At 36.7% G+C, this 15,102-nt stretch overlaps 2 protein-coding genes across 3 annotated transcripts in view; one reads left to right on the plus strand and one right to left on the minus strand.

The window, feature by feature from the left end:
- The window catches only part of SMC4 (structural maintenance of chromosomes 4), a 35,366-nt gene extending 21,991 nt beyond the window's left edge, over positions 1 to 13,375 (minus strand). Inside the window, exons 1-7 of one of the 2 annotated variants that reach the window (XM_076004246.1) lie at positions 13,046 to 13,375; positions 11,786 to 11,926; positions 10,682 to 10,860; positions 10,014 to 10,205; positions 8,339 to 8,515; positions 532 to 696; positions 163 to 290 (exon numbers count right to left, since the gene is read on the minus strand). In XM_076004246.1, the coding sequence (XP_075860361.1) occupies positions 163 to 290; positions 532 to 696; positions 8,339 to 8,515; positions 10,014 to 10,205; positions 10,682 to 10,860; positions 11,786 to 11,921 (977 nt within the window). In that variant the 5' untranslated portion in view covers positions 11,922 to 11,926; positions 13,046 to 13,375. The remainder of the gene's footprint in view (positions 1 to 162; positions 291 to 531; positions 697 to 8,338; positions 8,516 to 10,013; positions 10,206 to 10,681; positions 10,861 to 11,785; positions 11,927 to 13,045) is intronic. The other variant, XM_076004249.1, reaches the window with a different exon arrangement.
- Positions 13,376 to 13,526: 151 nt separating this feature from the next.
- The window catches only part of IFT80 (intraflagellar transport 80), a 123,271-nt gene continuing 121,695 nt past the window's right edge, over positions 13,527 to 15,102 (plus strand). The window contains exon 1 of the mRNA XM_076004253.1: positions 13,527 to 13,665. The gene's annotated coding sequence lies outside the window, so the exon portion shown is untranslated. The remainder of the gene's footprint in view (positions 13,666 to 15,102) is intronic.

Below are 15,102 nucleotides of genomic sequence, written 5' to 3' on the forward strand. Positions count from 1 at the left end.
AATGATTTGGTAATTAACCCTAATTTAATGAATTCATCACATGTAACAATTTTTAGAGATTCTTTCACTTAAGTTTTCACATTTCTAATATAGGAAAAGAGAAAGGCTTTTTACTTAATGGTTAGAAAACTAATATAAAAATTCTTAAATGAAGGCACTTACATATAATACTGACAAACATGGCTCTTCTTTCTAAATATTTCATTTTCCAAGGTAAGAAATTCAATGGCTATGTTTTTTTCTCCTTCTAACGCATCCTTTTCCTTTTCTACCATCTTAACTCTGTTTAACTAAAAAATTAAAAGTTTAAACACATCCTTTATATACACAGTCAGAATTTAAAATATACCAACATTAGATAAAAGCTATTAACAAGGAGAATGCTCATCTTAAATAGTAACATAAAAATATAAATTTCGGTATAAGACAGTAAAAACATTTCATTATAAGCTATCATAACATGAATATCTATCCGACTCTAAAATGTGTTAATCCATTCTCATTTATAAGAAGAGTCTAAAGAAGATTCACCTTCTCTCCTCTGTGTTCATTTAATATTTCAACTCTTCGACACAAGACTTTAATTGGTTCATTTAGCCGTCCACAACCAATTATATCTTCTAAGTATTCAAGCATACCCTCGTCGTGCTCAGCCTGGCCTTTTGGTTTCATCATAGCAATCTGTTCAACTTCACCCTTTAAAAAAGTCATATTTCATACTCACTGTATATGTTTAGCTAAATCAATCTTAAGTGAGAATTGAGAGAAGTCAATTAACAAACCCAGTAGTAATGAATTAAATGATGTATATTAGGTAGCTTTAAGATTTAGTAAGATACAAATAAAAGTGTTCTCTCCACTGATATTCTGAAGTTTTAATTGTACAGAAGGGGATAAAGAATGTGAATTTATACTGTTACATAAATTATAAAATTATAATATATACATATACACATACACACATATCAAGCCAAAGGAAGATCTCACTATTTAGAATGTTCTTTCAATGTAAATAAATAACACTTAACATTACTAGTAAGCAAAATTGAGCAAAGCATTCATTTAATCTGTAATTCAATTATAGTGGCAACACTGTCAACTGTTAATAACATAATTGGAGCCCGTTCTAAAACAAAGAATTTTCAAAAAGAAATTGTACTAAGACTCAAGGTTTTGAGATCTTGGAGTCATTAGTATTACTATACTTTCTCTATAAAGCTGGTCATTATAAGTTGCTCAACAAGGGATGGGGTTCATAAGGATGCAAAAACTTGGCATTTAATTTTCTAAAAACAGGAGCCTTAAATGGAAAAGGAAATAACCTATTTCTCATGGTAATAACAGAAGAAATCTGATCATCTTGGCTAGAGAAAACTAATGGCACTAGTACATAAGACACTGGAAAACTTTTGCCTGTAATTACTAATATAACAACTGTAAACTGTAATTAAAACCTTAATTAAATTTATATATTTGTATTTATGCAGTTCAATTATGAAGAGAAAAACAGAAATAAAAATTCACAATCAGTAACTGTCAAGGCTGACTGCCAGGCAGCCATTTTAGTTTGATGATGGAGAAAATTTTGCGTGAACATGTTTGGGCAAAATGCTGATATTTTAATTCACAGCATCTATAGACTACTATAACAGAACAAACAAGTGGAAAAAAATATCTCTGTTTATAGCAAAATAACTAAGATGAAGTCAAGAAAAAGAATTACACATTTAAAAAAGTATATTCAAATATCTTAAAGTAAATGAGTGAACCTTAAAAATTTGGAGTAATACTTGTTAATGACAAAGCATCATATTTACCCAAAGTCTTATTATTATAAAAAGTAAAAAGATAACAGAACTAGATAAAAAGCTCATTTTAAAATCTACTCAATGAAAGGTGTAACTGTTAATATTTTACACATCACTTGATACTTTGAAAACCTATCAGCACATGACTATCAAATATAAAGTGAAATTCTTATCCAAGAAGCCTGTTATTTTATTCACCGTAACATTTATCACATTATGTACGAATCAGGGTATAAATTAAAATATGTAGATACTTGTTTTAGATAGGATCTAAGTCTGGAAAAATGTCCAAATCTTTGGGTTATAACAGGATAAACTTCAGTCACTGAAGCAGCCAAGAATGTTATTCAAAGTTTTTATCTAGGTAGGGTTTATCGACAGTGGCACTACTGACATTTTGAGCTGAGCATTATAGTATGCTTTTTTTTTTTGAGACAGAGTCTCGCTTTATTGCTCAGGCTAGAGTGAGTACTGTAGTGTCAGCCTAGCTCACAGCAACCTCAAACTCCTGGGCTCAAGCAATCCTACTGCCCCAGCCTTCCGAGTAGCTGGGACTACAGGCATGCACTACCATGCCCGGCTAATTTTTTCTATATATGTTAGTTGGCCAATTAATTTCTTCCTATTTATAGTAGAGACGGGGTCTCGATCTTGCTCAGGCTGGTTTCAAACTCCTGACCTCGAGCATTCCGCCCGCCTCGGCCTCCCAGAGTGCTAGGATTACAGGCATGAGCCACCATGCCCAGCCTATAGTACGCTTAATAGCATCTCCGACCTCTACCCACTAGATGCCAGCGGAGTCCCCCTTCCACCAGCTATCACAACCCAAACTGTCTCAAGACACAGCTATATGTCCTGGGCGGGGTATAGAACTACCTTATCTCTAGTTAAGAACCACTGATCTAGAGGTTATAGTTTAAATCTTATGGGTTACTGTTTATAATCCAAATAAACAGTATCTGATACCTAGTATACTACCTAAATTGAGTATCTGCACACCTATTTTAAAATGAATGAAAAACCATGCCAAGAGAAGTTATATTTCAGTGAAATGGCTATAAAGTATTAGTGAAGTATACATTTTTCAGATAACTGGAAGTTGGGATTCAGTTTAAAAGTTTATACTGATAGGGCCAGCTGTGGTGGCTTATGCCTGTAATTCTAGCACTCTGGGAAGGCAAGGCAGGCAGATTGCTAGAGGACAGGAGTTCAAAACCAGCCTGAGTGAGACCCCATCTCTACTAAAAATAGAAAGGAATTGACCAACTAAAAATATATATACAAAAAATTAGCCGGGCATGGTGGCGCATGCCTGAAGTCCCAGCTACTCGGAAGGCTGGGGCAGTAGGATTGCTTGAGTTCAGGAGATTGAGGTTGCTGAGGGCTAGGCTGATGCCATGGCAGTCTAGCCTGGGCAACAAAGTGAGACTCCGTCTCAAAAACAACAACAACGACAAAAACTGTTTATACTGATAAAAAAATAAAAACACCACTTTTTTCCTGGCCAAATTACTTGAAGAGATGGGAATACAGGTATTAAGGAACAGCCTTGCACCAGGTGTAGTGGTGTGCACTTGTAGTCCCTGCCCCTTGGAAGGCTGAGACCAGAAGATTGCTTAAGTGAGTTCAGGGGTTTGGGGCCTGGGAAACACAGCAAGACCCTGTCTCTCAAAACAAATGAACAAAAATATGAAACCGTCTAGCTTTGGGTAAAGCACAGTAGTTGCTTGTTTTTGGTTATTTGTTCCTCCTTCCCCAAATAAAATGAAGGATATACAGATATGATTTCCTCTCACTCTAATAAGGTTACCCAGTTAAAAAAGACAAGGACATTTATGAATCAAAATAGTTCCATCTCAAACCCCACATAACACTGTTTTCAACTGTTTCATCAATTGTTATATGCATTCTTCTTTTTTTTAACCTGTTACTATATTATTAGATTAGCATTATTGAAACCAACAGGATGTAATTACAGTAAGGCCTTTACTTGTCCTTTGACTATGGAATTCCAATGTCAACCTAGGACTTTTTTTGTGGCTCTGTTCCTCAATGTCCTTTGCCTGTTGTACCACTTGCTAACATCTGCTTTCTTCCCTTTTCCACTTCGTGCCATCTCCAATGTAATCTGTGGGTTGACAGTCTGTGCCTAGAGGACCACTTCTTATTTTTTCAGAAAACTTACCCAATCCATGTAAAATTAAAATATGGTTTTAATTTAGGGTAACAAATAAATTCAATATAGTTAAAAAGTAATTTAAAAGTATCAACTTGAATTAAAAGTCACCCTTCCATATTAAGGCTCCAAATTATAAATAGTGATTGGCACGATGACACACAAAAAAAGTTACAAGTTGTTATAATGTTAGTATCTGAAGTTGACAAAATTGCATAGCTCCCAAATTGTTTTCTCTACTTTCTGTAACTTGAAGCATACTAAACTAGGCTTTAAACACTTTTTCACTGTTATTTTACTATGGACTTTCTATGTTTTAAATTCTATTCATACTGTATCAGGGACATTAAGCAACTGTAAAAATATTCAGTATGACTTTTAAGAGTCACAAAAACAGCAAATATGCTTTAAAGGGACATTTATAATATCAAGGGCTTAAATCTTAATATATTGAAGGCTTTGTTGGGTGGCAAACAAGGATACTATGATCCAGTTCTAATACTCTTTGATAATCTAATTTTTAGAAATACGAATTAAGACTCTAAGAGGAATGAATAGGTAAAATGCCCTTTATCCTTATTCAAATGTAATCCAAATTTTAGCAAGCATGAAATACATAAAACTCAATCATCATATAGCTGTTAACAAAGCTTTTTTTCCTAATAAGGCTTCAATGATTCTTCAGATAAATATGTGTGTTTGCATCAAAATTAAATTGTCAGAATTACTAGTCTTTCAGTTTTTATTTTACCTTGATAATCCTTTTATTTTCTCCATCTTTTACTATTCTGTAAATCATTAATTGTTCTTTATCTTTCTCTAACAGTTAGTACTCTAATTTGCTCTTTGTAAGCTACCAGGTGCCAAGAAACTAAATCACCCAGATTAGTATCTATTTAAAATAAGTGCATAAATAGGATAATACTTTAGCAGTTGGACTTACTGATATCTGTTCTGGTTGATTAGGGGCACCTTCCTATTTTTCTCCTAGTTCAGGCTGCTGAATCAGACACTTTTGGAAAACAAGTATTATCGATAAAACTAAGCATTTTTTAAAAAAAACAGCATAGACTTATTTCTACAAACTAAAAGATTAGAACTCAAATAGTTTATATGCCATGACAAGCTTAGGAGAATACTGGAAAAAGGAAGAGATGGATAGGCAACAACTAAAACCTAGGTTAATCCAATCTCCAAATTACAAAAGTAAAAAAAAAAAAAAAAAACCTTGGTTCTTGTTTTTAATTTAGTCTTTGTAATATAAAGACAAAAAGCTAATGAAGTTGAAAACTTTGACAAAAATTAAAGTTGTACTAATAGTTGCAGCTTTTGAGTAGTTTACGAAAACACTCCTGAGATAGCAATCATTAATGCAACTTTGTAATACAAGCACTATTGTTCCTCTACCTTTGAAAAGAGCAAATGTAATAAAACTAATTAAACCTAATTTTTAAGTCATAGTTACCCTTGAAACGCTACACAGACCTAATAAAACTCTACTTGTTTGGAATAGTTATAATACGACAAAGGCTCCCAAATAAGGTATATATAAAAAGAAATGTACAAACATGAAAAATAAAATGGTCAATCATAATCTAATATTTTGAGGGCATGTATAAATCTCTTGAAAGACAAGAAACAATGTTTAATCATCTTTATATTATTTAGAGCATATTAGTATAGTGCCACATTAGGAACTCATTTGAATGGTCAACTAATGAAATCTTTAATGGATTCAAATATTAAAAATGCTTGCTTGAAAAACCTAAACCAATATACTAACATTGTATACAATTTTACTCTATTATAGACTCCTAAAATTTAGTCCTTTTTAATTTTAAAAATGAAGTTTTACTTGTACTAAACTTAGATTACTTAGGCTGTCACTACCAATGCCAAATAGCCTATATTCTATTCAAAATAATCACTTATATTGTAGACAGTGATACTATGATGTTGTGTCTGATTTCTCAGTCTCCCAAATCACAGATAGTTTTTAAAATAAATGTTATTCAGTGGGAGAGAAGGTTAATGAAAACCACATTCTTACTTACCTTTAAATCTCCAGTGTAAGAGTCTAAGATTGTGATAAAAAACTGGACAAAAAAAAAAAAATCCATAGAAAAAAAACACTGCCACTTTCCCTCAAACTTTTAGTTCTACCATTAGTTCTACCTAGTTCAATCACTGTTTCCTCCTAACAGGTGAGTTCCTAAGGCCCCTATCTATAAATTTAATCGTATAACTTGGAAAATTTACCTTGGTATTATTTAGGGAGAATTGCTTTAAACAATGTAATTGTAAAGATCACATCAAAAGTTTCACATTATTACGAGGACAAATGGCTTAGGCATCCTAGGCACATATTTAACATAAAGTTGACAATTTATAAGCTATTATTTACTCTTCTGGGTAGTTATTACGTTATTAGCTTACTTTATTATTGAATTATGTACAGAGAGGCTGCATGGGGAAAAAAAGTTATCTTTAGAAGGGTTAAAATGCAGTCCATTTTATTTTTTTTTTAATTCTTTTTTTGAGACAGTCTTGCTTTGTTGTCCAGGCTAGAGTGAGTGCCGTGGCATCAGCCTAGCTCACAGCAACCTCAAACTCCTGGGCTCAAGCAATCCTACTATCTCAGCCTCCCGAGTAGCTGGGACTACAGGCATGGGCCACCATGCCCAGCTAATATTTTCTATATATATTAGTTGGCCAATTAATTTCTTTCTACTTAGAGACAGGATCTCACTCTTGCTCAGGCTGGTTTCAAACTCCTGACCTTGAGCAATCCGCCTGCCTCAGCCTCCTAGAGTGCTAGGATGATAGGCGTGAGCTACTGTGCCCGGCCCAGTCCACTTTATTTTGATGAGTTTTTCCATAAGTATAAAACTTTATCCCAGGATGATAGTAAAGAAACAGCAAATAAAGAAAACATAAACACAAGTATAGTTTCCCATCAAATGGTACCATCAAATTTACTATTATAAAGGGGCATAAGTTTTTGTCCATAATTAACCAAATCCTAGCATATGAAAGTCCATAAAACAGTTCACCTTGATTTAAAAAAATGCTTTAATTTCACATTTAAATAAATTCAAATCTTGTTTAGAAATACACCTGCAACTGATTTCCCCCAACAATCATTTTTAAATGAGTTTGGGTCATAGAAGGATTACACATGTATTATGCCTGGTAATAAAATATATTATTAAAATTTACTCCAGAATGATAATAATTTACTTTGTATACTATGTATGTCTAAAAATAATTATTTTTTAAAAAACTAAAGAAAGATTAAAATGGAAATAGAAGCTAACATTTTGTAAGTTTGTTACTGTGAACAGTCAGTCATATTAACAAAACTTTTAGTATCAAATTGAAATTCCCACTTTATTTCAGCCATTGCTGTATCACAAAATAGTTTTGCTTTTATTATTATGTTCTTGGTGATTCTGGATAGAATACAGAATACCCTCAACCAAACTCACGAATTTTAAAATGCCTGACAAAGCCATGGTTTTACACTAAATTTTTTAAAAAACTTACAACAGGGGATTTTTCTTCCCAAGCCATGCTTGTAGAATATACATTTACTCAAAAAATATAGTTTCTAATAAAAATCAACTTATTATCAGGCACTTAATTTTTACACCCCTTTTAAAAGACTTTCATTTTTAAAAGTTGTGAAACTTAAGAATGTAATACCAAAGTTACTTTGTGATCTACCAACAGTAGTGGTTCAAAAAGCAAGGCCATTTTAAACAAAACAAAAGCCAATTTGAATAAACTTTTACTTAACCATTCTAAATGTTAACACGATTAAATTAAAATTAGTTAGATGCTCAGATAAATTCGTCAAGTACAGCCAAATGTACAGACTTTTTCAGTTTTTTGCTATATATTAGGAGAGATAAGAATGAAGAACAAAAACAAAGAAAAGGACAGACTATTAAAAGATAATGAATGTTATTTAAAATGTTGTCTTAACAGGAAATACAAACAGAAATGATAGTTGCTATATCCCTGTCACACTAAAGCAGCACAATAATATTGGTGTTTAATATTTATTTCACTACACCAATATTTACGTGCTGCTAGAGTGGAACAAGTATGTCAGTCCATCTAAACATAAAATGAACATCTGATGATAAAAATATAGTTTTGAATGAATTTCCTTAAATTTCTAAAGCAGCAAATAATGATTCGCATCTTGACTGTAGTATGTAAACCATGATGTGCTGCTACAGTACTTTAAGGCCTCAAAAATACAGGATGCACCCCAGGGAAAACCTCCTAGATTTATTGGGGGAAAAAGAAAAAGTAACAAGAACTCTGAAGTCTTTAATAAACTTACCTGTAAGATTAAAAATCTATTATGGTCCAAGTCAATTCCATGGCTCCGAAGAAGATTTCCAACATCCTTAAATGTCTTTTTCTTCCCACTTATGTGATAGACAGAAGTATTATCTCTGTAGGCCGTTCTGGATACATAGAAGTTACTGTTAGGAATGACTTCATAATCATCCCCTTCCTGTTTTGAGGAAAAACAAAACCAGAAAACAATTGTTGGTATTAAGTCACAGGCCTGCTTCAAATTTCACTTACTCCATACTGAAACTAATTCTATGGATTAAAAACTTCAATTGAACATGTACATATACTGGCCATGGTTCTAAGAAATAACCTTCTTAACAAAGAATAAATACTTTCCCCAAGGTGGTATCTTTCTCAAAAAGGTCACAAAAATCAAAAAGCCAAACCGACCAACCAACCAACCAAAAATCCATCTCCAAACAAACCTAAAAGCATAATTGAGAAGAGCTGATGAAGGCAGGCAAGAATCCCATCATATCCAAATCAAACCCACCCAAATTATTAAATCATGTTGACAGACTAGTCCATTTTTAAAAACTGCAGCAAGAGATGATTCAAGGAAAAAGAAAAGTAATAACGGGGTGATATGGTTTAGTTTTTTAGTAGGGGGTGGTAAGTATTGTGCCATTAATTTAAGGTAAAAAGAATCACAAAGAATTTACAACTGGATCCCCCTCATTTTTAAAAAACAAACAGATTAAAAAAAAATCAAGTGCAAATCTACTTTATAATTAAAACTCAGTTTCCCTTACCTTTAACTATGGCCTTAAAAATGTTCATGAATCTAATGTAATTAATAGGCAATGGAATAAAAGCTGATTTACTGGCAACCTATTTTCTAACGTGAATTATACAATAGAAGGCACTAAGAAACAAAATTAAAATAGATGCTTCTATGTAGTCAAAGCCCTTTATATCAAAAAACAAAACAAAACAAAAAAAACCCCCCAAACCCATTTCATTGTGTAATTAGTTTTCTGTATTTTTAGGCTCCATTCAGTCATTTTTGAATCACAAATTTTCTAATTATTAAACAGAAGAGAAAAAAAAAACAAAAACAACAGGATCATGTAAATAATCTAGACATTTTACCCATAATTGTCTCTATTTGTAGAAAAACACATTAGCTTGCCCTTCACCAGTTTCAAAAGGGCTTAATCATAATAGTTGAAACTGAGGCAAAGTTCTTTCATACCACAGATACTAAAGGCCACTAATAACATTACATTTAATGTATGTTGAAATAATGAAGATGCTAAAATCAGTCAATTGTTACATCTTCAAATTTAGGTAATTTATTCTACAGCAATAAAAATGTCACCTTAAAAAGGAACCCAAAATATATAGTAAAAGAATGCTTATTTAGCATTCAGGTTCTTAAAACTGCTCACCATTTTATTCCACAAAGGTGAGGATTACTATGAGCTGTTTGTAATTAATTTCTCTGGTGAAAAATTTTAATATTTGAACAGCTACCACCATTCCCCAAAAAGAAAGTATGGTAATGGAGGTGATGAAATCAGTATCTCTTCTGCTATAATTACACATGAATTTTTAAAAGCTGAGTTAAGCCAAAAATAATGAAATATGCAAAGTATTTAAGTCCTTTGTTTTCCTTACTTGATGTTGCAAACTAAACAGTAAAAATCCCTTACCTTATCAATTATCTTTTGAAAATGAACTTCTACAGTACAACTCTGAATATCCTTGTGTTCATCAGAATTATGTATTAATACAGAGAGTTTTTTAGACCTTATTTTTTGTGCTCGATAGCCAAACACAAAAAGCATAGAATCAATAACATTGGATTTGCCACTGCCATTTGGCCCAATAATACAGGAAAAGCGCTGCAGAAAAAAACAGAAAAAAAATTAAAAGTTTAAAAGATCACACTAAATCCTACTGATTTTAACTTATACTGCTTGATTTTTTACTTGCAATAAAAACTACAAGTGTTTAAAAGTTTTCACTGCTAGAAGATAACTTAAGTTTTCTTACATTATGTTCTCTTCGATCACAAGCTTCAGCACCTTAAATAAGACCATGTCCTAATTCTAACCCAGACTTTTTAACAAAACTCACTGTAATAGTTAAATTTTCTAAGGGAAAATACTCCCTTCAAACGAAAAAACACATCAACTTCATTCAATGGAAACTTTATAGCTAAAAATGTACCTAAGATCACCAGATAAACAAAAGGTAATTTCAGCTGTTATAATCATAGAAAACGTGTATGTGTGTGAGAAAGAAAATTAGGATAAATGATACAAAAATGAAACGTCTTGTGAAGACCTATTACCCTTACAATAATTATTTAAAATACCTTATGGAAAGGTCCCAGAATTTTTTCCCCAGCATAGGATTTGAAGTTCTGGTTTACAATATGAGTTATCATAAGCCGAGGAGCTCCAGCTTCATTGGTCATTGCTGGAGGTGGGGGAGGAGGAATGCTTTTCAATATCTCTTCTAAACTTCTATTATCAAGTTCCTCACTTGGAGTCTCTAAGTCAGTGAAAGAAAAGGAAAGAGAAGGCAAGGGGAGGGGGAAGCCTACATTAGTGCATTTAGTTCTGAGGACTACTAACTACATCCCCCTGGAGGAGATATTATTTATGAAACCTAGGAATCTATATTTTCCTCTTAAATATAGCATTATGGTAAATTAACGGGGATGGGAATCTAACCTTTCACCTTGGTTTTATTAAAAAAGAAATTATTGAAAGAAATGCCACCAGTCACAAAATTATACAGAACTACCTCTTGGAGCCAAAACACTACATCATAAAGCAAATACAGGAAAGCCACAACAAGCTGATTCCCTGCTCCCTTTCCTAAAGAGGAGTTTAAATCTCCGTATCGTTCGTTGAGTACCCGCCTTCACTTTAGAAACTCATGAGCTTCAAAGACACTGTTACAGAGGAGTTTCATAATGTCATCCAATTCCTGGACTCACAAAAGTTATAGTAGTTTCGAATAAATTGTCGTCTCTCACCTCTCTTTAAAGGCAAACTAATACCACGAAGGTGAGGTTAGGGTTAAGAAACTTTTTGTCACGTTCACATAGCCATGTTGATTCTGTCCGGGAAAAAGTCCACTAGCTCTTGGCTGACCATCTCAATTTCGGCGGAAATAAAGATGTCTATACCATTTCAAAAAGCCACAAACAGAAATTCACAACTGAAGCTATTTGCTCGCCCCATCCCCTCCAGCGTCTTTACACCGAATTGCTCGGGAGTCCCATTCTGAAAATCGTCAAATGGCTTTCCAGAGCTACTTGCTCTACCGGACGGACCTGGACCTTTAAACGTCAACGCCGCAGACCCCAGCCCCTGGCCCAGTAAACCCAGCTAGTCCCGCGCTGGGCGCGGCCGCACCGCACCCCCGTTCCCCAGCGCGCGTTCCCCACGAGTCGCGGCGGGTCACTCACCTGCCGCGGCCGCTGCGTTCTCGGCGCGGCCGGACGGCGGCTCGGGCTCCGTATAGCTGCTGGCGCCGTCCGGGGACGACGGCGGCCCTTCTTCTTTGCGTCGGGCCGTGGAGGGCTGGGTGCCTTTACGGGGCATGGTGGCTGGGGCCAAGGGAGAGCCGGAGCAAGTCAGCCCGCCGGCCGCAAGACCGCGCCCGCACCGCCCGCGCCGCGGGACCCGCTCAGCCCGCAAACCCAACTGTTACCGCCAGCCCCACTCGGGGAAAACTCCGTCCACTCGTTTCCGAGAGCCCCATTTTAAAAACCCTCCCAGGGGTGGAGGGTCCTCCGGAAAGGAGCCACCAAAACACGCGAGTGCCAAGAAGGTGAGTTTGGTTTTCTTAAGACCTATGTAAGTGGGAAAACCTAGACGTGCCTGGGAATCAGTCAAGGACTGATCAACTGCTTGGGTTTTTTCTATTTTTTAAGGCTCTCCCTCCGTTCGCCCACAGTGTAGTTGTGTAAGAATATTCTCTAACGTATTTTTAAACGAAGTAATTCCCAGAGACCGACATTTACTGACGTTCCCACGGTCTCGGGGCTAGGGATGCAAGCGCACTGACTCGGAGAGGTAAGTTCGTATTAGCTTCACGAAGTCTGCGTGGCTAGCAACTCTCCAGAGCAGAGGAGACTAACGGGCAACTCGCCGCCCACTTTCCCGTCCCCGCCATTTAGCTCTCGGCGTCGGAGACGGCCCGAGGGACTCGCGGTCTCTTCTCCGCAGTCCGACCGAAGGGCAGACGAAGGCTGGCACCGACCACCGGACGCCGGCAGCGCCTGCTCCGGCCCAGTCATTTTGGGGTGGCAGGGGTTTGTCCCTCCAGGGCCCGGGGCGGAGTCCCGTGGGATACTGAACCATGAAAGGTCACCGGTTAAGGCTCAGACCCGATGACTAGTCCCTTGGGAGATGAGAGACAGAGGGGGTACGGGGAGACGCCCTTTCCCCGATAGACACCGGGATTTTTGGGAAGAGATCCACGAGGCTTCGAGCCTCCCCGAGAGACGCTTGAACAGCTCAGAAAAGTGGAGCCCGGGAGAAGCGCGCGAGAGCCCCGGCCGCCGGGGAGCGGCCGAGGGGGGGAGGGGTGACAGCGAGAGAAATCTCCCGGCGGCAGCCTCAGCCCGGACTTCGCTGCTTCAGCTCAAGGCCTCTACTTTCCAGGCGACCGCGGATAGGGAAGGAAGAGTGTGACAACCTGACCAGGAAAAGAATTACTTTACCTGCGGGACAGTCCACTCAGGCCAAGGCTGGAAACGGTTGTATAATCTCCCCCTCCCCGCTCCTACCGGTGTTTCGGCTCCGGGTCCTTCACTCGAAAATGGCGCCTAAAATACAAACTCGAACGGAAATTCGTTACAAATGCGCGCAATGATTTCTGGGATTCACTTATTTGAAAAAAAGTGCGGCGATGACCACCGCCATCTTCTTGTCGCTCACGCGCATGCGCGAACTCCTGGCGGGACCCGAGTGGTAAGGGAAGTTTCTACTAAGTGAAAAGAACGAGGGGATGTTTTCCCTGAGGTCTACAGCAGCAGCACTATTATTAAAAATATTTGAAAAATATAATCTGGCAAGTTTCGAAAAAAGAGGAAAAAAAATGGAGTAGGGATCCTCCCACAGGCGTGGCTCAGTCGTCCAATAACGCCCTTTAAGAGAAGGGCGGCCTCGCTGAGGGGCGGAGTCTCGGGCCCGCTCAGATGACGCGCAGCGGGGAAGTATCGCGGGAAGAGTGGGGAGCGTAGCTTTTAGAAGTCACTATGGTGACGGGGAGGCAAGAAGGTGTGATAACTGGTCCTATCTGTCTGTGAGAGCAATCGCCACAACTTTCCTCGAATTTAAGGTAAATCTCTCCATCTCCAGATGATAAGGAAAGGGTTTGGAAGTTGTAGTCATCACTGGATCCCATCTTCCCTGCTTTAAGGGTGTGTACTTTGGTTATTTTCTGTTTCCCTGGGGGCAATGCGGCGCTGGGTTGCGAAGGAGGAGCCCTGAGTTTGAAAGGGAGTAGGGGGCACCAAGGAGAAGACCTTGGGTTAGTGAATGACCGTTTAGTCCACATGTCAATAGCAAAATAACAATTTTCGAGTTAATGCTTTTAGATGATTAATGTCATTAGTGAAAAGGGGTTCGGACTTATAAAATTATTTGACTAAAAGTCTTCATAATGGAAGAAACGATTTACTCGTGTCATTTGATTATCATTATGAGGAAATTATCGATCAGCAAATATTTCTTAAGTAGCTTTTGTCTACACTGCACTGTTCAAGGCATAATCAGGATTAATAAGCAAGTATGGCATTTCCTGTTCCCAGAGAATTTAGTTTTGTTAGAGGGTTTTTAACCTGGAGTCTGTGGATTTGGTGGTGATAGGTGATTGGGCTTCAGAATTTATAACTCTTCTGAAATTGTATACAAAATTCAGTGTTTGTGCATTTTTCTGGAGAGTTAGTTTTCCTGCAAATTTTATCAGATTCTTAAACTTTGTTTTATTTCCCACAGTGTTAAAAAGCCACCAGTTAATTTGACTATCTCCAGTATTTAATCAGCAACTCTTAGGTACTTGACGTTGAGAACTGCTAGCCTCTTTTTTATTTTTCTCTTTAAATTTTGCATACTGATGGTCTGGCATATTAAAGCACCAATAAATATGCTTTATGAATGAATTTATATTATGGCTCTTGCCCCAAGGATCATAAAATCAGGCTCACTGATTCTCAAAAAGGTGTGATGGAGAGGACATTCTTCCCAAGTGTAAGAATTTGGTGGCATTAGGAGACTGGTGTGGTTTGAATAAGCATAGACTCAATATTATAGTATACCTTTATATTTGAAGTTGAAAAAACAATTATTGTTTTCATAACACAAACTGTAGAAAACAAAGCTCAATGAAAATTTCTTTTTTGGCTGGTAGGCATACCAAGAAGATGTAGGGATTCCCTTTGAGGTCTTTTAGAATCTTTTGTATTTTCAAAGGTCATAAAAGACTACAAAAAACCTGACTTGGAGAGATAGCAACTATGAAAAAAGCACAGACTAGATCAAACTGAGTTGTGTATGTGAGGGACAGAGCACAATGTAGTAGAAAGTTGTAACATAGAAAACAGAATCTCAAATCTCATCATTTTTTTGCTTGGACAGTTTACTCAATTTATCAATCTCTCCGAGAACATTTATTTATAAAACCAGCATATAATACCTTGTAGGATTGTTTATGATTGTTCATCTATCACATAGTCTATATACTTTTGGCGTTGCTGTGTTTATGACATTGACCTTA

Source organism: Microcebus murinus, chromosome 1 (genome assembly GCF_040939455.1).
Source record: "Microcebus murinus isolate Inina chromosome 1, M.murinus_Inina_mat1.0, whole genome shotgun sequence".
Taxonomy (NCBI): Eukaryota; Metazoa; Chordata; class Mammalia; order Primates; family Cheirogaleidae; genus Microcebus; species Microcebus murinus.